Source organism: Sinocyclocheilus anshuiensis, unplaced genomic scaffold (genome assembly GCF_001515605.1).
Source record: "Sinocyclocheilus anshuiensis isolate Anshui unplaced genomic scaffold, SAMN03320099.WGS_v1.1 scaffold1239, whole genome shotgun sequence".
In the NCBI taxonomy this organism is placed as follows: Eukaryota; Metazoa; Chordata; class Actinopteri; order Cypriniformes; family Cyprinidae; genus Sinocyclocheilus; species Sinocyclocheilus anshuiensis.
Window position 1 is genome coordinate 553,303 of NW_015540949.1, and position 23,799 is coordinate 577,101.

Sequence of the window (23,799 nt, forward strand, 5' to 3'; positions counted from 1 at the left end):
GTTTCTTATTCTTCAAACAGACATCGAGAAGCAGCACAATAATGATAAGGTGAGATACTATCAGCACTAAAACTGTGTCTGCAAATAGAGACAGATCCATAAGTGGTGTGTGTCTGTTTGACCTGTCTGTGTGTAATGCCATTTCAGAAATAACTGTCTGTTTGACTATTTTAGAATGAAGAACAATGGTATGAATATTTTATATCTTATTATTACATTATTTATATAAATTTAATTGTTTTTGTAAATTTTTTTTTTTATCTTCTGTGAATCTGTATTTGCTTAAAGGACAAAGGTTCATCAATACGTAACGCAGAAGACTACCAGTTGGACATCTCCCAATCTAACTGAGGCTGCCAAAGAGACGTCAGCGTAACATTAGTTATTTGAATTGATTGTTTCTTTATTATTGTTGGACTATGAAAAATAATATATTTTAATGATTTATATTTTAACTTTTTATATTTTACATGATTTTATATTTTAAGCAAAGTGCTACTTTTGTTTTTGTCTGTGAAACTGCGATTGTATTTGAACTTGAACCAGAGTGTAATTTCATGTAATTTTACAGTAAAATGCGTTTTTAGAAGTAAAAATAACAAATCAATGTATAATTTACAGTCAAAAACTGTAAACTGATATTCCCAGAATTCCCTGCATGACACTCCACATTTGAAAGTATTTTGTTTAAATAATCATGTTTTTTTAATAGTTTTTGTTATTAGTTATGTATATTTGGGCTTTATGTTACATCTTCTGTTGTTTAATGAAAGTTTAATGCATTATTTAAGTATCGTGTGTTATCATGATGGTGTTTTGTGTTTGCATGAATGACTCTGTGCACCTTCTATATATTAGTATATACTTCTGCTTGTGGCGAAGCTACTTGTGATGAGCTTTGATTCTTCATGTGGCTTTCTCTTTTACCACCTGCATTATTATGGTGGTTGTCAGTATGTTAAAGGTACAAAACAGATTTTAATAGCAGTGTGCATTGTTGAATTTACTGGTTTACGTTCAAATTTTCTTGTTTGTAAATTACAGTTTTATACTGTAAGATGTACAGTTTTTGGCCGTAAATGTGTTTACAGTTTTTCTGTATTTTTTACCAAATTATTCTGGCAACCACAGCTGCCAAAATTATTTTGTAAAAACTACTTTTTTTTACAGTGTGCTCCAACACACATACCATGTAGTTTTCAAATAAGCCTAAATGACTTGATTAGCTGGATCAGGTGTGTTTAATTAGGGTTGAATCTAAACTGTGCAGGGCTGTGGCCCTCCAGGAACTGAGTTTGACACCCCTGTCTTAGGGTGAGTCCAATAAATCACGATGAGACTCATTTGTCATTAGAAGCCATGACAGCCATTTCCCCAAAATGGGGAAAAAAACATGAAAAACCGTCTTCGGTATTCGGCCTTCGGCCCTCGGCCCAGTGTTTCATTTTGTTCGGCTTCGGCCTCGGCCAAGAATTTTCATTTCGGTGCATCCCTAGTCTTTTCGCAATGCTATCGGCAACTGAAATGAAACTTTGTCACTAACGCTAGGCGCATGTACGTTCACTTTAAAACTTTGATATCAGACAGTCTATAGGAAAAGTGTTCCATATCACTCGCAGATCTTAAAACTACCATAGTATCCTATGTCATCAACAAATGGCAAAATTAAAGGGATCAGTGTGCAAACAACAAACTGCATGAAATTAACCTTACTGTGGGTAAAATATTTAATAATTGCTGGAATCAGATCACTTATACACAATGCTGAATACTAGAGTATTTAAGTTTTTAATATCAAATGAAGGTATCTTTTAAACATATTTTATTGAATTGTATTGGTTTAAGTTCTCTTATGAACATTTTAAGGAACACTTTAAAAACCTTTAAAAACCTGCCAAGGAAGCTGGAAAGGCGGAAAAACACCAACCAGACAACCAACCAACCAACTTAACAGATAGACTAAAGTCATAATTTGTTTTGAAATGCTTGGAAAACATTTTATGAAAGTGTACTGTAAATGTTTTGTGTTTGACTGAAATTGTACCAGCTGTTTTTTGAAGTTGTACTACCAGACCAGATTTGACTTTTTATAATACAAATGTAGCTCAACTTCATCCAGCACGAATACACGTTAATTGGACAGCAATCGTAGTCTGCATTTTATTGTCGCCATACCCTAAGGCTAACGAAGCGCCACCTAATGGTCAAAACTTCAAATATTTATTGTTGCTTATAACTTTGTAATTTCGTTTACATTTGAGTACAATTCAATATAGTGCTTGGCCTCAGTAATTGCTGCTTGCAGCTGTATTTCTCGTTATTCTGCTATTTTACTTGCTGCTGTCTCTTTCTCTCATGGGGCACTACAGTTCTATGGCAGTACAGCTGTGGTTCTTGTCTAGGGCCATCTGCACACATTGTCTCCTTCGCTCTTGAGGCTCAGTATGGCCGATCTCCGCCATGTTTTAATGGAAGATTGCTGGCTGGCCTCTTCTCATCACAGGAGATGCAGGCAGCAGTATGGAGAGCCGGGAAATATGCCAGAGAGGGAGGAGGGACAGGGAGAAAAAAATCCCCTCTTTCTACTTCCAATGTGACACACTTGGTTTGCGTGTGTATGAGTGTTTATGAGTGTTTACTCATGTGAATATGCACGCTTCTCTCAGATGGAGCTCTGAAAGCAATTGTGCACTTGAAACAACAAAGCCCGGTTGGCCAATCAGATCCAGCCATTGGATATTTGGTTGTAGAGGTCTATAAAATATTACCTCATGTTAATGTTTTATTTTTGTGAGTTGGATTTAATTGATTAATGAAATATGTGTTTTTCTTTGCTGTCTCTTAGAGAGGGCTCTTTTATCCCGCACACTTGCTTACACGTGAATGATTACGCATCTTTTCCGTGATCTGCCTTCAGCAAGGATTCTGTGAATCTTAACCACTACATGTTTTCTACAGCCAATGTTTATATTATTCAAATGCTACATAAGCACTCCTACAAGTCCATCTTGAGGGCAGCAGGCAGCACTTTTCTTTCTTTTTTCTTCTTTTTTCTTGTCTTCTACTTTGCAAGTCTTTATCAAGTGCTTTACCAGACTGTGTTACAAGCTTTTAAAAAGGCTAGATTTCATTGATGTTTGTCTTATGTTATTCGTTTACTCTTCACGCTATTTAAATATAGACATTTTAGGACATTTGACTAAGTCAGCTGTGTTCTATTGGTTAGCATATATGCCTGACACATTAAGTTAAGGTGCTTGTACTAAAAAATTGTATGCACAAAACACTGCCTTTAGAAAGTATGGGGTTAGTAAGATTTTTGAAATAATATTGCCTATTAAATTGCAGAAATTATTCTGATGTGTGGATTTGGCGCTCAAGAAACAATTTTTATTATCAATGTTGAATATTTTTGTGGAAAGTGTGATACAATTTTTTCAGGATTGTTTGATGAATAGAAATTTCAAAAGAACAGCTGTACTGTAGCAACAGTAGTTTTTAGTGTGTGTGTGTGTGTTTTAATTTAAACAAAGTATTTTTGATATCGGCCACATATTCCATATTATTGCATCTCTAGCAAAATACAGCCTGTTTGACTCTGCTCTGGCACATTTTTACCTTTTATTTTCTTGCTTAGTTACAATGACCAAATTACATTTTATTCAAGAAAAAAAAAACAGTTTTCAGTTACTGAGTAAAAAAATAAAGTCCTTCACAAAGCTGGCATGTCAGACCCACGTGACTCTGTTGCCATCTGAACATTTTGCTTGCTGCACACAGTGAATAGAAACATTTGCTGAGGTTATCAAAGACGCAGACAGAACAAGGAGACTCACTGCGCTGAGGAAACAGAGAGGAAGAGCGAGGGAGACGGGGAGGCCGCCATCAGAAATAAATAACCTGCGGTGGAGGAAGGGTTTATCACAGTTCCTCTGCGGTACTAACAGGTGTGCCTATATGTGCGTGTGATTCAGAGTGTAAAAGCTCCAGGATGAGGAAAAGGGCTGTGTGTTGGGGGTTGAGGGGATGTACGGGGTAAAAGAGGTTGTGCCCTTCCCACCTGTAGCCTGTCAGCTGTTGCCTGTTGAAACATCAGCTGTTTCTGAGAAGTGTGTGTGTGTGTGTGTTTGAGAGAGAGTGAGCTTCTTTGAGTGTTCAGTAGGATGGTAGAAGCTGTGTGTGTGTGGGCCGCTTCTCTCATGTTAAATACCTTTTGAGAATTGTTTTTTTTAACACCAGAGACCCATCACTTCTCACCCTCCTAAACATTGGAGAGAGAAGATATCATCTCTTACTGACAGCTGATGGCTCTTTGTCATAGTAAAGGCCCTGACGTTTACTCATGTCCTTGACCGGTTTAGACTCTGATCAACCCGGCACACGGAAAGCTGCAGTGAAATCATCTAGGCATGCATGATAGAGTGGTACTATATGAGTTATCAGCCAATATTAGGGAATTTGTACATTTATCAATAACAGGCAGTGTTGTAGTAGTTTAATTGTTCTTGCTCGTTTCCTCTATTTTTACATTTAGATTACATTTGCCTTCATCTAATGCTCACTTAAAGTTAATTTTTAAAATGCTAATAATTACATTTTAACACTATTAAATGTAATATTTAGCCAATCTCAATGAATATGTGAAATCTTGTGATGCCTAAATTCATTTGTAGAGAGTGATTTTAGGTTTTACTGTTTTTATACAAGATTATTTGTATAGCGCTTTTCGCAATATATACTATTTCAAAGCAGCTTAACAGAAAATGCTTGTTTCAGTGTTAAAATTAGGAAGTATTCTGTTATCAGCCAGACATACTGTAAGTGTATTGAATGAAGTAATGTCCATATGGAAGTAATATACTACAGATATAATCTAATAAATTGTATATGGTTAGTTAACATAATTTTTCAGTTCAGCAGACACATCAGATGTTTTAGGCAGCAATTACAACTTGTGCTCCTATTGATTACAATATAATGATAATATTGCAATATATAAAGATAATATTTAACAGCTTTTTATGTGTATATGTTGATCCAAAATAGGCCGTTTTAAAATTGTGCATCGGTAATAGGAATAAATATAGAAATATAGACAGGAAAAACTAAGGAAAAAATAAAAAGGGTTAGACTTTATGGATCTTAATAGTGTGTTTGCGTTTGCAAACACATTTACATTAACACTTTCATTAAATGTGATTAGAATCGTTCCCAGGCCACCTCCAAATTTCAGTGATCAGATCGCAGACAATGCATGTTACTATCAGGTGTAAATGGGGCCATAGAGAATTGAGTGTGGGCTCTTTTGATGAGAACCAGTAAATAAACCTCTAGGAACCCCATAGTAACTTGCTAAAAACCCCAAAAACCCTGAATAGCAGCATTGTGTCAGCGAGTTTTACAGACTGCTCAATTTTTCTTCAGACAATTTGGCAAGTCCAAAATATTGTTGCTTTACATTTTTGTGTTTATTTTCTGTGAATGTCTAATGTAAATCTTGACAGATTTGGAATAAGTCTTGGTTTAACAAAAGCTCTGGCTTGTGCCTGCTCATAGCTGTTTGAAGGGTCAGAGGAAATAATTTCAGATTGTGGCACTGTCTTCTCGAGTAGCAGCTGAAGGGGCTTAGGCAAAGACAAACAGGTTGCGTTGTCTGTTAGGACTCATCTAGCTCATCTTGACCTTTACCCTTTAGCTGTGACTGTCTGACTAGTTTGGGAGATACAGTGTTTCTGTGAATTACAGAGCGTTTTAGTGATGACATCAGGATGGAAGATTCGACTGATTCTTTTCAGCACATTTCTTTTACATCAGTGCATGAGAACAGCATGTTTATTCTTCAGCTAGATTTCACTGAGGGACATCTGAAATGTTAAAGCACTTCTGGAAGAAGCTTTTAACAGTGATATTTGTCTGCAGAACTCAACTCAGGTCATTTAAATAGGACAGTGCTTGTTCTGTTATTTGGTCTGGTTAGTTATAAGGCCACATGCACACAGCTGTTCCTGGTATGAGAATCCTTTTATGACAGAGCGTTTTCTGGGAAAGAGGATATGGAAAGCCGTGATGGAGTATGGGGCCGTTCACATATTGCGCCTTTTGCGCTTTCAAGTTCGTTATTTCAAATGTAGCCGCGCGGCAGGCGCGCTCATAATGGAAGCGACGCGGTCGCGACGCGCACGTGGTGCGACGCGCTCATTTTTTCCATGCGCATCGAGATAAAAACATTTCAACTTTTCAGAATGCCGCAAGCGCACCTCGAACCAATCAATCAGCTTCATCCTTTCCCGTAACAACATTGAAAGCTCAGTCAAGATGAAGGAACAGCTGATCATAGCTGTACAATGATAGCCATTTTTAAATAAATGTAGTAGCAGAGCTACTGCAAGCGAGTTTTTTTCTGCTCATACATCATATGTGGAACTGAAAAATCTCTGAAAATCAAACTTCTTCCTGGACTTATGGTAATGCTGTGTTGTATTTGTATGACAACTCACAAATAGGGAAACGAAACAATCTTTGCTCATATCCTGTGTAAAGTCGTCTTTCGTTCATATTTTGAAGAATGTAAAACGAGTTTACACTGGAGTCTGACTGTAAGAGAATGAATGAAAGTGTCAGATATCATTCTCCATACACAATTTTATTAAAAAATGGTAAGCAATTAATAAAATGTTAAACATCAACAAAAGTAAGGAATTTTTTCTTGTCAGTAATTTGGATTTTTTTTTTCTGTTCTGCCAACCTTTTTACTGATCTCATTACAAAAAAAATTATTTATTTATTTATTGTGTGTGTGTGTGTGTGTGTGTGTTAAAAAGTGTTTAAATTTTTTTATTATTTTTATTAAATGTGACATTTGTTTTATTAAAAAAAGATTATTTATTTATTTTAAAAAGATGATTTACAAAATATATTATTTTTGTTTGTTTTTAAAAAATACAAAAGATAATTAAAAGTTTTTTTCTTACATTCTTTTGTATTTACATTTACCAAAATACAGCTATAATGTAACTGTATTATGTTGTATTATTATTTAATAAATTCAGTATTATTTAATAAATTCATTAAATACACTTTTGCTGAAAAACGAACATCTTAAATTTTAGCCAACATTAGCTGATGCCATGTACACTGTAACTTCCTTATTTGACGGGGATGTGGCCAATATGCACATTAATGTGTTTCTACATGGTTGTGATGTATGTTGTTCAATATTACATTTAGTTGCACCTCCCAAACCTGAATATGCGATTCTTTCTCTACACAGAAAGTGAAAGAGAGTTAACAAGGAAACAGGATCTTAGCAGACTGATGATGACCAGTCAATGATTTTTGTTGTTCTAGCAATTTTGTCCTCTTGATTTTGGCCCGTGTGTGTTACGTTAATGATGTTTGTATTTTTTTTCTCACTAATGGCAGATTTCCAGCGTGATTTTAGCATAGGGAGGATTTCATTTCCCCCCGTTCTCTTATCCACAACATTTATCCATATAAGTTACTCTTTGTGAGAAACCGCAGTGTCCAGACCTCCTCCTCAACCCGTAACGTTCTCAGTGCCAGAGCGTGATTTGTGCCCAAAATGTTTTTTTTTTGTCCCTCCCATTGGAAACTCATTGACATTGCAGTTTTACAGACCCATGACCTTTGCATTCCCACACCCCCCGAAAGCCCTTCTGAGATTTTGAGGTCAGGAAAGGGCAAATCTTGAGATTTGTTCTTGGTGAAACTGTGATTGTTCTTCCGAAAAGACTGAAAACAACAGGTTATTGCTACTTTTTATGTATAAAAAGGTTTCCATACTAAATGCAGAGCTAGTTTGCAGGATTTTATTTTATTTTTTTGAAAAAGATCCGGCGTGGGGTGTCGCCTGCAGCAGCTTTGGACCCGAAAAGTAGAATTTGCTACAGCTGTGACAGCAGAGACGTCGCAAGGGGGTGTCGGAACAAAAGGTGTGTAGGCAGCTGCCACTACATTTAACACACACATGTACAGGCAAGAGAACAGAGGATCTGGCATACTGACAAGCGTCCCAATCCTGACACCCATCCACCCTCTCAATTACATCCAAAGACTCTGATGGATTGAAGGCAGTTGCTAAAGGCATATTAGGGCAAAGGGTGAGGGTGAGGGTGGGTGTCTCTGAGAGGAGGGCTGGGGGTCTGAGCGCTCTGCATTAAGCTCATTGCTGAACCGGTCTCCACTGTCTGCCAGGCATAGGTCATGGGACGAGCTATGCTGTAGTCCGCTTGGATTTTATTTGTTGCTTGACTGGGTCACAGGAAAGGAACCGTGAGGATCGAATCGGAGGCTTTTTGTTCATCGTTACTTGTAAGGGGTAAGAAGGAGCTTAATTTGATACCAGTAACGCTATTTTAAGATAGTGTAACTTCAAGTTTCTTTTTATGTAGTTTCATACTGGAATTCTTTGGTTTTCGTAAAAATAACTGAATGTGACAAAAATAGAGCAGTAACATCCTAAAATAGTTTAGTAGTTTGTTTTTTAGATTTGTATATTCCGTAAACGTCACTAAGAGATCGGGTTGACATGAACAATGTGTTGCCTTCAGGGTATTTCCGAGCGTTGAAGAGTGGTGTGGTGTGACAGGACCATGTGCTGTAATGCATGACAGCTTCACTCTACACGCAGAGCAGTTCACATCTCTGTCTGCCTCTCTCAGTCTCTTTCTTTTGCTTTTTGTGCACCTTTGTCAGAATACTACTTTTCAGTGTGTTGGAAAAATTCAGTTGCATTTTCTTTTCTTTTCTTATACTGTCTAATGATTTTACCAGCAGTTTCAGTCTTAGTTCAATATGAAAAACGTACATTGCCTTTCAGAAGTTTTGGGTTTTTTAAAGAAATTAATCATTTTATTCAGCAAGGACATATTAAATTAATTAAAAGTGACAGTAAAGACATTTTATAATGTTATAAAAGATTTCTATTTTATTTAAATACTGTTCTTTTGAACTTTCTACTCTGTCAAAGAATCCTAAAAAAAGCGTCACAGTTTAATTAGCTCAACTGTTTTCAGCATTGATAATAATAAGATGTTTCTTGATCACCAAATCAGCATATCTGAATGATCTCTGAAGGATCATGTGATACTGAAGACTGGATTAATGATGCTGAACATTTGCCATCACAGAAATAAATTACATATGTATACAAGATATTACAAAATATGTCACATACAAAATATTCAACAAATACAAAAACAATTATTTTAAATTGTAAAAATATTTCGCGATATTACGGTTTAAAAAAAAATCCTTGGTGAGCCAAATTTAACCCCAAACTTTTGAATGGTAGTGCACATTGACTTATATTGGTTTCAGTTTAATAAAAATTGTGTCTTTAAATCCATAAAGTGAGTGTGTGTATATATTTCTTTTTTTTTCACTCAAAAAGTAACAGATTTACAATCCTGTTTGGATAATAATTGAACTTTTAAAACGGTAAGTCATTTTCTGGTGAGAACTGTGTATACATAGCAGAAAAAAAGATGTTCTTGTTGTTTACAGTGCTTTTCACTTGAGAAAAAGTATGTCAATATTAACAGGAAAGAAAGATCAGTATGTATGTTTATAGCTGCCAGTCTTGTGGCGTATCAGATTATTGTGTCTCATTATTCAGCATTACTTGCGCTTCTCTTTCACCCTTGAGCTTTTCTACAGAAACACGAATGACATATTTTTCCTTGTCTAGCTTGTCTTCTGATTGTGATTTTGATATATTACTGAACCGACAAGCTTATCTTTTGTTCGAACCAAAAAATATTTTGTTTTGTTGTGTAACTAACCGCTCATGACGTGGTCATGACGAACTGCTGGCAACACACCCTCCTTTCCAATTGTCACATTGATGTCACCGACGTTATGCTGCAAGGGAAGGTGTGTGTGTGTGTGTGTCTCCAAGACCTTTAGTGGCGGATCAGGTTCATGGTGTGTGAGAGGGAAAAAGATTTACCTGACCCTGGAACAGCATGTTAGCCTGCATATGTTGGTATTTGCAGCCTGATGCAGTTTTGTCACTTTGGCTTTGTCATGCAGCCATGTGGCAGTGCTGTAAACTGACAAGTTTGACCACATTGTCCACACTGATGCTTGAAACGATAAGCTGGTGTAAACAACAGCCTATAGTACTGTAGACAACACAACAGACAACTGTGTTTCATGTGTTCACAAGCGTTTTGTTTGTCAAATGAGTATAGAAGAAAAAACGAATTGAATCCTATGGCCTGACACCAGAAAAAAAAACACTTTTTTTAGGGTTTAAAGTGGTAACCTAGCATTGTAGTTTGCTTTCAGAGTTGACGAGACAGACAGCAATGGTGTGATTCACAAGCTGAAGACCACGGATCCATTACACCCCTCCCCATGAAATGCTGTCCTTGCAGTGCCGTACCCACCGCCCTCCCCCATCTCAGAGATTGGGTTACGCTTGTGGTTTGGCAGACGTTACACCACCTATCTCCCTGCTCCTGGAGGAAGTCCAGTGATGGCACTCGGCATCGAACACCGCCGTATCATCAGGATACGTTGTGTACTGGACAAACGGCTGTGTTGAAAAACAGAAATCATGCACTGCGGTCAGCAGCCGAGTAGCCATATTGGACAGGGTGAGTTCCTGCCGTGCGGGGAGGTTGAGTCAACAGGCTGGAAATATCCTGCAGTTGGTGCTGGCAGTACAACCCCAAGGTTGGAGTAAATCGCTGGAGGGTCTCACAGGGCTCCATTTTTGCCCCAGTTTAGCTGCTGCTAATGTTTTGAACAGCACTCAGCTCAAAAAAAAAACAAAAAAAACCATGAGCTTGAGGGTGTCTCCTCAAAACACCTTTTCTCCACCACAATTTCTTTGTGGCTCCATGTTGGACCAGCCAAGCTTGTTTTTTGTCTTCTTCATAAGTCATATAGCAGATAAGCTTGCTTTGATTTCCTTCTACTCTAGTATAGTTTGGAAATTGAGCTTAAAATCAACATGAAACCACATTTGTGACCTATTTTGCTTTGTAATGAGTTATTACCATTCTGTAGGGTTGGGTACCGTTCACATTTTAACCGGTATGGTACCGGTATCGGTACCTGTATTTCAGTGCTGGTACCCAATGGTACCTTTTTTCGGTACTTTACTCTGTGTAATTACAAAAACATTTATTTCAGGGAAAAAGATAAGTCCAAAAGTCTCAATTTCAACATTTTGAACAATAGGGCCCTACAAACTTTTTCTTTATTTCTTTTTCTTTTTTTCCCCCCAGAAATTCTTGTTTTAATTTTTCTGAAAATCAAATGAAGGCATTAAACATTTATTTTAAATCAAATGAAAATTAAACCCTTTTATTTTTTGGAAAACAAACTGAGGTTTACTGTCGAAATTAATACATGGAAGAAAAATTGTGAGAATATTCCTTTTAAAACATTTTTTAATAGGCTAATAATTATTTTTTTTTTTTTAATTTGATAGAAAATTGAATGTTTAAAGATGTACATTATACTGTACAAAAGTAATACAAGAGTAATATATTTCTGTTACATGTTAAATCGTACTTTTATTTTGACAGGTTGCCATGAAGTTTCTGTGTGTATACAGTATGATGATGCTAGTTTTCTCAAATGAAACTGTAAAATTCTCACGACTCCATCACAGTAGGTGGCGGTATGCACCTATGAAGTTGGTTCGCAACCCGCCATAAAACCAAAAGAAGAAGAAAAAATTCTCGCAAAGCGACTCTCACAGCAGCTCTGGAGATTACGTTTTTGTGTTCATGCTGTCATATAGTCAGACGCAGAGGCTGAAAATCACCGCGAGCTTCACGCGTGCTTCAGTATTTGTGTAGTAAACAAAACCGCGTTTCCGCCATTCATACATACAGAGGCAAGCGGAACATGCAGGATTCATATTTAAACCGTCTTTTTGCATTTTAATATTCACAGACACTAGTTCATATTGCGATTTGAATTAAGTGGCAGTGGCTACTTTTGATTTATTCGTCCAAAATTGACGAATTCCGTGGCATTCCGCGCTATAGAGTAAATTACGTTTTTATGAATGGACTCCACGATCCCGTCAGCGTTTTCACAGAAACCATATGGCCCTAGAAATGTAACCACACTTCAGAACATTTCGGCTTGCCCTGTGTGTTGTTTGAACGAGTTGCAGGGGTGACCTCACGTCACAGGGTCTCTCTTTCTCTCTCTGTAGCGTATGTGCCCAGATGCGTTCTCAGGTACCGAAATTTGGCACCAATTGATTTAACGTGAATCGGTACTCTGTGGTACCGACGAAATTCGGTCGGTCCCCTTAAAAGTACCGAGTTCGGTATCCAACCCTACCATTCTGGCTGATACTGATACGCTGATGATTGGTCACATGGTAAGCGTATACATGGCCTATATTAAAATGTTGCTATTTTATCTAAATAATTAAAAAAAAAAAAAACACTAAAATGAATTATAAATGCTACAAGTGTTCAAAAAATTGAAAAGAGAATTGCTAAAGGTTGCCTTTAACAGTGTTAATAGGGGAAATGAGCACTGACTAAAACCTATACATTAAAAAATCTTTAATAATGGCCGATAACTGATATGGTACCAAAATGTTGTCCATCGCTATCCATAATGTTGCTTATTTCTAAGCAAAAAGGGATATTCAACAAGACTTCAGCTTGATTTTATCCATTGGGAATTGCTTTGATGAAAAGCGGCCTCTAAATGACAGGTAGTTCAAAGGGATGTTAATTTTTGAAGACCATTTTTAAAATTTGTAATCAAACATGCAAACAAATTATGCACCGCAAGACCAGGAATAAGTATTAAGAAAAGTAAATTGTGTCCATTTTGATCTAGTACATATTGATCTACTTTGTCAGTGGATTGGAAACAGTTTTACACAGAGTAAATGTGTAAAATGTAGGGATGTAACGATTCACTCAACTCACGATTCGATTAGATTCACGATTTTGATTTCACGATTCAATTCGAGCTGAATTAAACAACTCTCTGTCCCAGTCGGTGATCTCCCTCTCTGAGCTGGGAAGGTGATGGATTTCTCAGCACAGCTTGGGACCCAGTCCAAGCCCAGTTCTGGCACGGTCCCTTATCTCCAAGCCCTAGGCCACTCTGCCTCTAGTTACAGGCAGGGATAACAAAACTGGACTCTCTCACACACACCCCGTGGAGGAGATATGCTTACACACGCACACGCGCTTGTGCAGAATACCATATGCCCACACATGGACGAGGGCAGCATGTGCTTATCCCAGCGGAGCTCTGGTACTTCAGAGTCCTTGCGAGAAGCACTGCAGCCCAACCGTGTGGGTTCGAGCTACTTGAAGATGGAGAATTACTCGATATAGTGAAAGGTCACAAACTTGTGACGGTGTTTTTTCACTTGTTTGCAAGCCTGTGTAAATGTTGTTTTGCTTGTGTTGCACCCTGAAGCTTGGTTCCGCAGGATTTCCTCAGTGGTATGAGCAAGCCGCAACTCAAAATTATAACACCTTCCCCAGTATGTGTGTGTGTGACAGCTGCATCATACAACGGCTCACCTTTTTGCTCTGAGAGCAGTGAGAAATGCCTTGTGCTGACACGTGTGTGTGTGTGTGTGTGTGTGTGTGTGTGTACTTGTGTGCTCATGTACGTATATGTGTGTTTATTTATTGTGCATAAGTTTTCATGAGCATAACTAATTTAAGATAAGGTTTTTGTTGCAGGGGGTTCCCCTAGTAGAGAAAACGGAAAGGAACCAGTGTTTTATCAGTAACCTTCTTTGTTTTTTCTTTATTGTTTAATTGTGGTGCTTGCTAAACCGTAAGGTTAGATATCTAAACAAGCCCCAGAGTTTCCTAACTTTGCCATGTAACCTGTCCCGTACCATTTGTTCTATAAACTTATATAATACCTAAAATCATGCAGCCTGTTGGAAGTGTGCTGTTATTTTTCTCAGCAATGAGACTTGCGATTTTCCCCTGCCACATTGACAGAGGAACTCTTGCAGTATCTGGACTCTTTTGACTTCAAGCACATTTTAGCAACCGCATAAAATTTGCTAAAAACCATACATTACACCCTAACACCCTGGCATTTGAGGTGCAAGTGTTGCATGGGCAAACACTACTCTTATTTTCCTGCTAAAATGTAATAATTAGTTTAGTCGGTCATACAATCACCATCAGTCTTTCTTTCTTCACAAAATTATATGCATATTTGATTTTTCAAACATAATGTTGTCAATATAATGAAATATTCTAATACTTTTATATTCAATTTATTTTTAATACTTTAGTTTTATACAATAATATAAAACTATATATATATTAATATTTAATTTATCCTAAATAAACTGCAAAAAAAAAAGATTTTCTTGTTGACTGTAATATCCTCTTGCAGCCCCCAGTTTGAATAACATTATCAAGTTTCAGCATTATCAAGCAGTACTTTATGAGTTCTCTGTGGTTAGAGAGTCTGACTGTGAGGAACCGCAGTCTGAGGACACTTTCCAGGTCCCTTGTGAAGCGACTGAGATCAGAGCTGGGAATTAGCCCCTCTCATCGCTTACAGGGTGAAAGGTCAAACTCTGACTCTCATTGCAGATAAAGAAGTCTTTCATGTATTGGCCCCACAGACCAAAACACACAAACGCACTCCGACTCACTTTGAACTCACATCTGTGCTGCTAACGGCCGGCTGAGGAAACCTTTCCTGTCAACACATCCTCTCCATTTCCGCTCAATATTTTATTGTGAAAGAAGTGATGAAGCTTGTGACAGGGATTGTTTTGTCATGCCCAGCAGCTTGGATTGTGTATAAGAGTATTGGAACTACTGCGTTCTGACCTTTTCTGTCACTCTAGATGTTAGAACAAACAAAAAGTGACGGTGAGTTTGTAGTCCTAGATGTCTTTCTCAGTTGTTTTGTTATGAAAGGAGAACACTGAAGTTAACAGAGTGAATGGCTTTTGTTTCTTAAGACACTTTTCACTGTCTTTAAGTCATTCATTTGTACGGGAGCTGGGTAGAGTTCCGATCGTATGCATATACAGAATTTTCAGGATCAACTTGAACTTTGACTTGAACTTTTGAACTTTTCGCTAGATTGTTTGCGACCACCAATCAAAACTGATGCCCATAACCACACAATTATGTGGCTTTTTTTTTTTTTTTTGGCAAAAATCTAGTTTTACTATTACAGATGTGTTTGTTGTTGTTTTGTTCAATTTTCTTAAAGGGATAGTTCACCCAAAAATGAAAATTAGCCCATGAATTAATCAACCTCAAGCCATCCTAGGCGTATATGACTTTCTTCTTTCAGATGAATCCAATCGGAGTTATATAAAAAATTGTCTTTGATCTTCCAAGCTGTTTAATGGCAGTCTCTTGGCTTATATCGAAATCCTCCGACATTCTCCTTTACAAATCCTCGTTTTGTACTTCTAATTCATGACCGTTGTTTTGTTTTGATCTCTCCCCTGCACTTCCGCGTTCGTCACTTCTGAGCGGCACATGCGCAACGCCGAAGTCCTACGTCATCCGCCCAGAGCTGCTTCCGTTTACAACAATGAGCGCAAGCTAGATTAAATTGATTATTACGTTTTAAATGATTATTTTTCTTACAAAAACACATCAGTTCGCTACAGAAGGCCTTTGTTCACCCCCCGGAGCCGTGTGAGGCACTTTTTTTTAATGGATGGATGCGCTTTATTTCACTTCTTTTGGACTGATGAACTGCAATACCGTTCGTGCATGGGACGGACATTAGCCTAGCCGAGCCGCGCGACAGAAAGATAGAGATGGCGGATAAAAAACAAAAGAGGAAAACGTCTGCTGAACGATAAGGCAAGAAGTCACCCTGCCTTTAATAGGCTGCTTTCTCCAAGAGGCCTAGAATTCATGTCAAGTCTCGACTTGAAGGAAAAACTTGGACTATTTGTTGCTTTTTATTGCAAGGAAAGTGGCAAGGAAGTAAGAACTTGTCATTCGAGTTGGTCAAACTCACACAAGGTTGTCTCTGAGCATGCTGTGCACTTTGACCTGAAAAGAGGAAATGAGGAAGTTTGCAGGCTTCCCTGATCAGGGAGTCAGTTTGTGTCAGCAGTCATGTGGGGATGTGTGAGCGTGAGTGTGTACAGTCTGGATGTGTATATATAGAATTCTGTTTTAAGCCCTTGGTTGTTTTTTAATCGAAGGCAGAGATAATAATAGCATGTTTTAAAATGATCCTGACCCATATGACAATTCTTTGGCTGCAGTAAATCCATTCATGCAGCCATTCATTCATACACACACACACACACAAACTTGTGCCATCTCGCTCCCAGGCATCTGTTCTCTCACTGTTTGTTTCAACATGGCTTTTTATTATTATAAAGGGAAAAATTCACTTAACCTTCAGATGCGGCTAAAATATCCATGTTGACTAAACAGCTAAAAGGGAGACTTGTTAGTGAGAGAAGACAGTGAGTGCTGCTGGATGACACACTCAAGCACAGAGACACTTCAGCAGGTGTTTCCCTGCAGGTGAAGATACTTTAGGTCTGTAAGCGACATCGGCATCAGCGGTTTGTGAACGAGAACACATAATCAGGCTCTGTCAGGCTGCGGAAAGGGGCTCTGCCCAGCCGTGTATGTGGATGTCATGCAATGCGTTGTTCAGGGGAAACCTAGCTATGGTTGAGGTGAGGTTTGTTTATTCTGTCCTGGCTGCTCTTTAAAAGCTTAAAGGGGGCATAACACACAAAGTTTCACCCAATCTCATGTTAATCTTGAGTACCTAATACCTATAGAGTAGTACTGCATCCTTCATATCTCCAAAAAGTCTTTAGTTTGATCATATTTATAAAAGAAAGATACAGCTTTACGATTCTCTCCGGAAAAAGCCGAGTAGTGTAAACAACTCTGAATGCATGAAACAGTATTGTACCCCCCCTTTAAGGGTTCCCATTATGGTCCTGAAACCTAGCAATATCAGGAAATTTCTAAAGTGTGATTTCCATGCTTGAAAAAGAAATTGCCAATATCTTAAAAAGTCATGGAAATTGTTATTGTAGTTTATGATTAGTTTTGAATTGTTTGATAAGCAAGAAATTACTAGTTGTGAGTCTAATCTTGATAAATGGATTTGTACAAATCCTGGAAAAATAATGGAAATTTACTGAGAAGAAAGTGTGGGAAGTTTGGAGGCTTGAAATTCCCCCTTCATTTGCTTAAATATAGGGGTGAGTGAGTAGGTGACACAATAATCACAGGCCACAGATTATTTGACAGGCTAACTGGTAAAGGCTTTGTGTTCGAAATTATTGAGAAAAATTATTAGGAATAATAATCTTTAATCAAGATTTGTTTCTGTCATAAAATTACAGAATTATGTAGCAGACAGAGCATGTCATTGAAATTCTGTTGTAGTTTGTTGGGCTGTTAAATTGGTACAGTTAATTATGTAAAATATTGTAAATATTGATGTGCACTACTGTTCACAATTTGGGGTCAGTAAGATATTTTAAATTTTTGAAAAATTTATATTTTTATTCAGCAAGGATACATTGAATTAATCAAAAGTGACCGTTAAGATATTTACAGTTAGTAAAGAAATCTATTTGAAATAAATGCTGTTCTTTTGAACTTTCTAGTCATTAAAAGAAAAATAAAATGTTTACACAAAAATATTGAGCAGTACAAGCGTTTTCAACATTGATAATAATAAACACTTTCCTTTTTGAACATCAAATCAGCATATTATAATGATTTCTGAAAGATCATGTGACTCAAGACTGGCGTAATGACTGATGAAAATTCAGTTTGGTCAGAAATAAAAATTACATTTGAAAATATATTAAATTGTTTTAAATTGTACAAATATCTCACAATTTTTACTGCAACGTCATTAATTAAAAATAAATGCAGCCTTGGTTAGCATACTAGACTTCTTTCAGAAACCTAAAAATAATCTTACCCACGCTAAACTGTTAAATGGTTGTGTATGTGATTCATTGCAATTAATTTGATGAGTTAACCAGCATATGTAATACAATTATTTAGTATATTTAGCAAATATCAAAAAGTTTTTACTGTAATATTGTAAGAAGCCCATTTGTCTGTTTTTCTGTCTCTTTTATAAATTACTTTGATGTTGATACATGTAATATGTAATTTATTTGTGATCCACCCCCAATTAAAAATGTTTCAATCGATTGACTACCCTAGTATTTTGCTGTTACACCAGTTTTGATTTTACGTTCTGGTCTCTCTTTTCTTTCACAGAATTCATCTCAAGACCATCTTCATCTTCATCACCAGATTTTTCCAGGGGGGTTTGGATATCAGAAAAGACACCTGTCGGATGACATGCACCCTGAGCAGACAATGATCTGAAGGCCCTACCAGGAGGCCACATACTTTCTTTCTTCCTTCCCTCCTTCCTTTTTTTTTATCAGTGGAGGAAGACGGGTGAGCCCAGCTGCCTCAGACAGGTGGCATACGGAGAGAGAGAGAGAGACTCTCTCACACACACACATCTTCATCCACAGAGGCGACTAGTCACTGTTTGTGCTCCTGTAACTGCCTCGAGAAAATTTTACCTCTGACCTCACCACACCCCCAACCTTGCCCCTACCCCTGCTCGGCCAATCACAGCAGCCATGGGGAGGAAAAAGATCCAGATTCAGCGAATCACAGACGAGCGTAACAGACAGGTGAGTGCAAAGCCTGACTGTCTGCAGTGGCAGTGTTTTTAGTTCAAGCTAAGGGACTTCTAAATGCGTAACTGAAAATAATTCATTTTGGCAGCTTTCTCTGAATAAAACACACCGAGTATACTTAGGAGAGCCTGAAAGATATTATTGGCATTTTAATAGAAATCTGTCTTATTAGTTCTGACTTTTGTGAGTTGCCTTAAGTTGCATCTGTGATTTAGACATCTTGTACAAGACAAACAGTGTGAGGCAAAATCAAATCTAACTCCTCCAATGCAAGGTTTCTGTTGTAAGTAATTTTTCCTATCCCGGTTTAATAAGGGAGAGCCTGAAAGATATTATTGGCATTTTAATAGAAATATTTCTTATTAGTTCTGACTTTTGTGAGTTGCCTTAAAGTTGCATCTGTGATTTAGACATCTTGTACAAGACAAACAGTGTGAGGCAAAATCAAATCTAACTCCTCCAATGCAAGGTTTCTGTTGTAAGTAATTTTTCCTATCCCGGTTTAATAAGCAGAGACAACTACAAGTTAACTACTCATAGGTTGTCTTCCCTTAGGGTGTAAACACCAGTGCTTTCAAAGCATTGCTGTTTGTTTGAGTGGTGAGGTTTTTCAGTTTCTGGCTCAACTGATGCAGCAGGATTTTGTTTAGTTTTCATTCATTTTTACATATAACAGTTACCTTTAGTTTCTTTGAGTTTTATTATTAGTTTTATTCAGAATATTGGTACCATATTGGTTATTGGCAGATTTTTTTAAAATTAATAATCAGTATATTTTACAGACTGTATTGGATACATAATTATAATGTAATTTTTTAGAAAATCAAATATCTGTTTTTATATAGTACGTTATGATGTTATGATACCTAAGTTCACTTGTAACATTTAAACCTAATTGATAATCTTTATTTTTTATTTATTTAGACAAAATAGAAATGTAATAGTGGCCAGTGATATTCGTTTTTAGCCATAACAAAACAATTATCATCTGCAAAACTTTTAATGTTGTGCATCACGAGTTTGTTTTAGTCTATGGATACAGAGTTTTACTTGTTTTAGTTGAAGTATTTTAGTATTTTAGGGCTGCCAAAGGTAATATGTTAATACCTAATGTAAATATAATATGTTTAACTGCATTAAATTTCTCAGGGCTATCTATTTTCATCCTGTGGCATTTCATGTTTTTGAATTGTAATTGAAATAAAATGCAATTTAGGGTTTTACAATTTACATTTACCATTTACAATTTAATGTTCACACTTGTAGTTCAGTTCTCTGGGTTCGTTTGGTCTGGACCAAAAAAAACACACGATACATTAGGTCCTGGTCTGCTTAGCGTTCACACTGGCATTTTTGACAGCGACCCTAAAGATACTGAACCTAAAGGCATAGTCATACGTTAACAACCTGATTGGTCGAGTTGAATGACGTATATTTCATGACGTAACTTACCAAACACCCCAATTAATAGGTGTGTTCGACGTAAAGCGGCGCTGTGCAGACCGACCGGTATATGACATCAAAGTACTCATTCACCTATCGGTCTGCGTGCTCAGCGCCACTTTAAGTCGAATACACCTAATGCGTGTACATATGATTTTATTTTTTACCACCGGCGAACTTAAGAATAGCTCATAAAAGGCACTTTACCTCCTCGTTGCTCCACGTTTGCCCTCTGCTCATTTTGTTTTGGATACACCGCTCGTTCCGCGTCATCACATAGCGATGCTTCTTGTCATTACATTCTGTTTTTGGTCCGTTTAGAAGTATTTGGTCTGAATTGCGTTCATATTTCATTCGAGCCATGCCAGAGTTCATTTGGAAGCGGAAGGAGACCCATAATTTTAGTGCTTGTTTGGTGCGTATCAGGGTTCGGTTGCAGCGTTCACACTTACTCAAATGAACCACACTAACAGGCCAATCATACTAGAGTTCATTTTAAGTGTGAAAGCACCCTTAATTTATCATAACCTAAAATTAGTATGTGGTATGAAATTCTTCATATAGAGTCATGAAAATTTAAGTTTAGTTTAGTTTCAGTTTTGCAAATATATGTATATATTAATTATTTTGATGTACTTTGCATTTTAGTTTTCGATAACTATACAAACACTGCAGTGTTTGAGTTTGTTTTAGATGAGTGTTCATTTTTGCTGTTTTGTTATATCCACCTAAGTGGTGTTCACCTAAGCTTCATTTCTGTTCTTTCTGCTCCCCATGCTCCCACAGGTAAGCCTGTCATATAAAACCCATTAAATCACAAACTTCATAACAGTATCCTGTTGAAAGCTTAAAGTAATTCATTGTGTTTAGTTTGAAGTTAGAAGTTCTACTCACTAGTGTGTAATCTTTCCCTCCATGTTGGTGAGAATGTGTGGGAAATGTTTTTCTGGTCACAGTTGTGCTGATAGGTGTAGTCACTATGACCGGAGCAGGTGTGCATACTCAACCTTAGCCTGCTTCACTGTGTCAGCGCTCAGGTGTGCCTGACTAATCATATTTTTAACAAAGTTACAAAAAAAAGTCTTGTAGTTTGTCTGACCCAGATTAGGCCTCATTTTGTACTAAATATCACTTTTAATTGAGATTTCTTCCGGAAAATGATTCTGCTTTGCACATCTTGTCCTTCCGACCTTCCTGTGGTGTAACAGGTATTTGGGCAATTAAAGAATTAAAGAGTGCGAGAAGAGGACATGAACTACAGTCTTTGCTGCAATAAAATGTGCCTTTTAATTACCAAACTCCAGCATCGAGGCAAATATATAGGAGAGGTGTAGAAGAACAGAGGTATCCAGAACTGACAGACGGCAGCAGGTGAGAGAGCGAGCTAGAGTCCGCGTGTGCGGTAAAGGTCAGGAGGTAAGCATTCGAGAGAGGAGCGGAAAGAAGTCAGGTCGCTGCCTCTCTACATTCTTCACAATGATAAAGTTGTGTTCTCCTGTTGCCATTGGTTACCTGCGGTTTCTATTTTCGATGGCAATTATGTTGCTGGTGTTTATCCTGGTGCTTGTGTGGAGAGAAGGAACATCAGCTCTCTGATTGTCGAGGTGGAGGAGATTCTTTCACCTAATGGAAAAGCGCTTTTATTTACAGAGATGAAATCACTGTCTGCTAACACTGTCGAGCTTTTAAGGTTAAGGAGTCCTGGGTTTGAGCAGAAAAACTTTCTGTCTAGAGGTGGCACTTTTGCTAGCAGAGGGCAAGAAAGCGGTAGAAAACTGGTCAGTTCTGAGAGAGAAAAATCAGCTCTTGGGTGGCTAATCCTGAGTCATCCTCTGTGAACTGCAAAAATTCCTATAGGAGTAATTCACGAAACACTTTAAAAATCCTGTCTTTATTTTTTCAGCCTCTTTTGGTTCCAGACCTTTGACTTTCTTGTCTTCTGTTGAGTTACAAAAGAAGATGTTTTGAAGAATGTTGGTTCATTTTCACCTTGCTATCACAATGAATAGGGACTGGAGCATTCAAGCTTTGAAAACAACACAAAAGCACCATGTAAATGTCATACATACAAGTAGTCCAAAGTTATCTAACATTCATAAAATAAGACAACTTTACCTAAGAAGCTAAATTGCATTAGATATTGTTCTCAGTTTTCATCTCTTCACTCATCCCTGCCTAACCCAGTCTTTCTCTTTTTTATATTTAATGACATTTAATGTTAAACGTCATTTTTAACGGCATGTTTAACAGCCAAATTTGCATTTATGTCTTCCCAGACAGTGAAATGTTAATAATTAAGTGAACTCTAAACAAGTCTGAATTGTGGATATGGTTTATCTGACTTGTTGATTTGTTCATGAAGTGTATTCTCAGCTAGGGCACATCAAGATTGTCAGTGAATAATGTCTTAAATTTCAGTATATCCCTTTGAATATCTTATGTCTATCAAATTAGTTTAGAAGACCATGTTTATGATACCATAATGGTGCTGTTGCATCCTTTTTAAATCTCCAATTAGAATCTTGAAGCTCCAATCCTCATACGTGGTAATTTTATTTAAATTAAAAATGAAAATAGATTCTTCAAAATATCTTCTTTTGAGTTTCACAGAGGAAAGAACGTAATACAGGTTTGGAACAACATGACTATGTGTAATCGGTTGCTTTAGGTGAACTATAAGTTTAGTATCTTTTTTGTTTAACTGTAAACACAGATATAGTTTTCAGTTCTCACCCTTCTCAATCTTCATATTTTTCTCCCCGTCTAACCTAATTTTTCTGTCTCTATCCACAGGTGACCTTCACCAAACGGAAGTTTGGTCTGATGAAGAAAGCTTATGAGCTCAGTGTGTTGTGTGACTGCGAGATTGCCCTCATTATTTTCAATCACTCAAACAAGCTCTTCCAGTATGCCAGCACTGACATGGACAAAGTGCTCCTCAAATACACAGAGTACAATGAGCCGCACGAAAGCAGGACCAACGCAGACATCATCGAGGTAACACAGACATACAAGCCCACCATGAATCCTCCCAATTTCAGGTGTCAGGAAATTGTTTTGTTTGTTTGTTGGTCTCATTTGTCCTTTATTTGTTTGCTCCTTCTCTTCATTCCTTCCTTCCTGTCTTTGGTGAAACGTGTTAATTTGGTTGCAGTAGTTCAGTCAATAGCCCTATTTGGTCGGGACTAGTTTTCCATGAGGAGGCCAGGCAAATTTGTGTGTTTTTCCTCACAGAAACCTTGTTAAAATCACAGAACAAATTACCTACTGTTTTCCGGCTAACACACAAGTCCTCTGAGAAAGATCCCGTCCAAATAGGAATGCCTGTAATTGCGATTACTTTTTTTCATGAAGTTTCTACTCGTTTATTTTGACCTTTATCGAATACTGTAACCAAAGCTAAATTTGTCACTTCATTACGTAGTGAACCTTCATTATGGATTAAGACCCTGATAATACCATGCTAATTTGATTTAATTTACATGGTACTTCTAAGAATATTATAGTATTACCTTGTTACCATGTCCAGAATATCTTGGTTATACATAGTGTCATAGTGACAATGTAAATCCACAACATTGCAATTTCTTCAAGAAATGGCAAGGCTTTTGCATAGCTAAACATTCACCCATAGGGAGGCCGGGCGCATGTGTGAGAGAAAGAGT

General features: G+C 37.3%; 1 protein-coding gene across 1 annotated transcript in view; it reads left to right on the forward strand.

The window, feature by feature from the left end:
* Positions 1 to 23,799, forward strand: part of LOC107689865 (myocyte-specific enhancer factor 2D homolog) — a 66,319-nt gene that overhangs the window by 7,430 nt on the left and 35,090 nt on the right. The window contains exons 2-3 of the mRNA XM_016488037.1: positions 18,255 to 18,685; positions 22,928 to 23,131. Coding sequence (XP_016343523.1) covers positions 18,632 to 18,685; positions 22,928 to 23,131 — 258 coding nt within the window. The 5' untranslated portion in view covers positions 18,255 to 18,631. The remainder of the gene's footprint in view (positions 1 to 18,254; positions 18,686 to 22,927; positions 23,132 to 23,799) is intronic.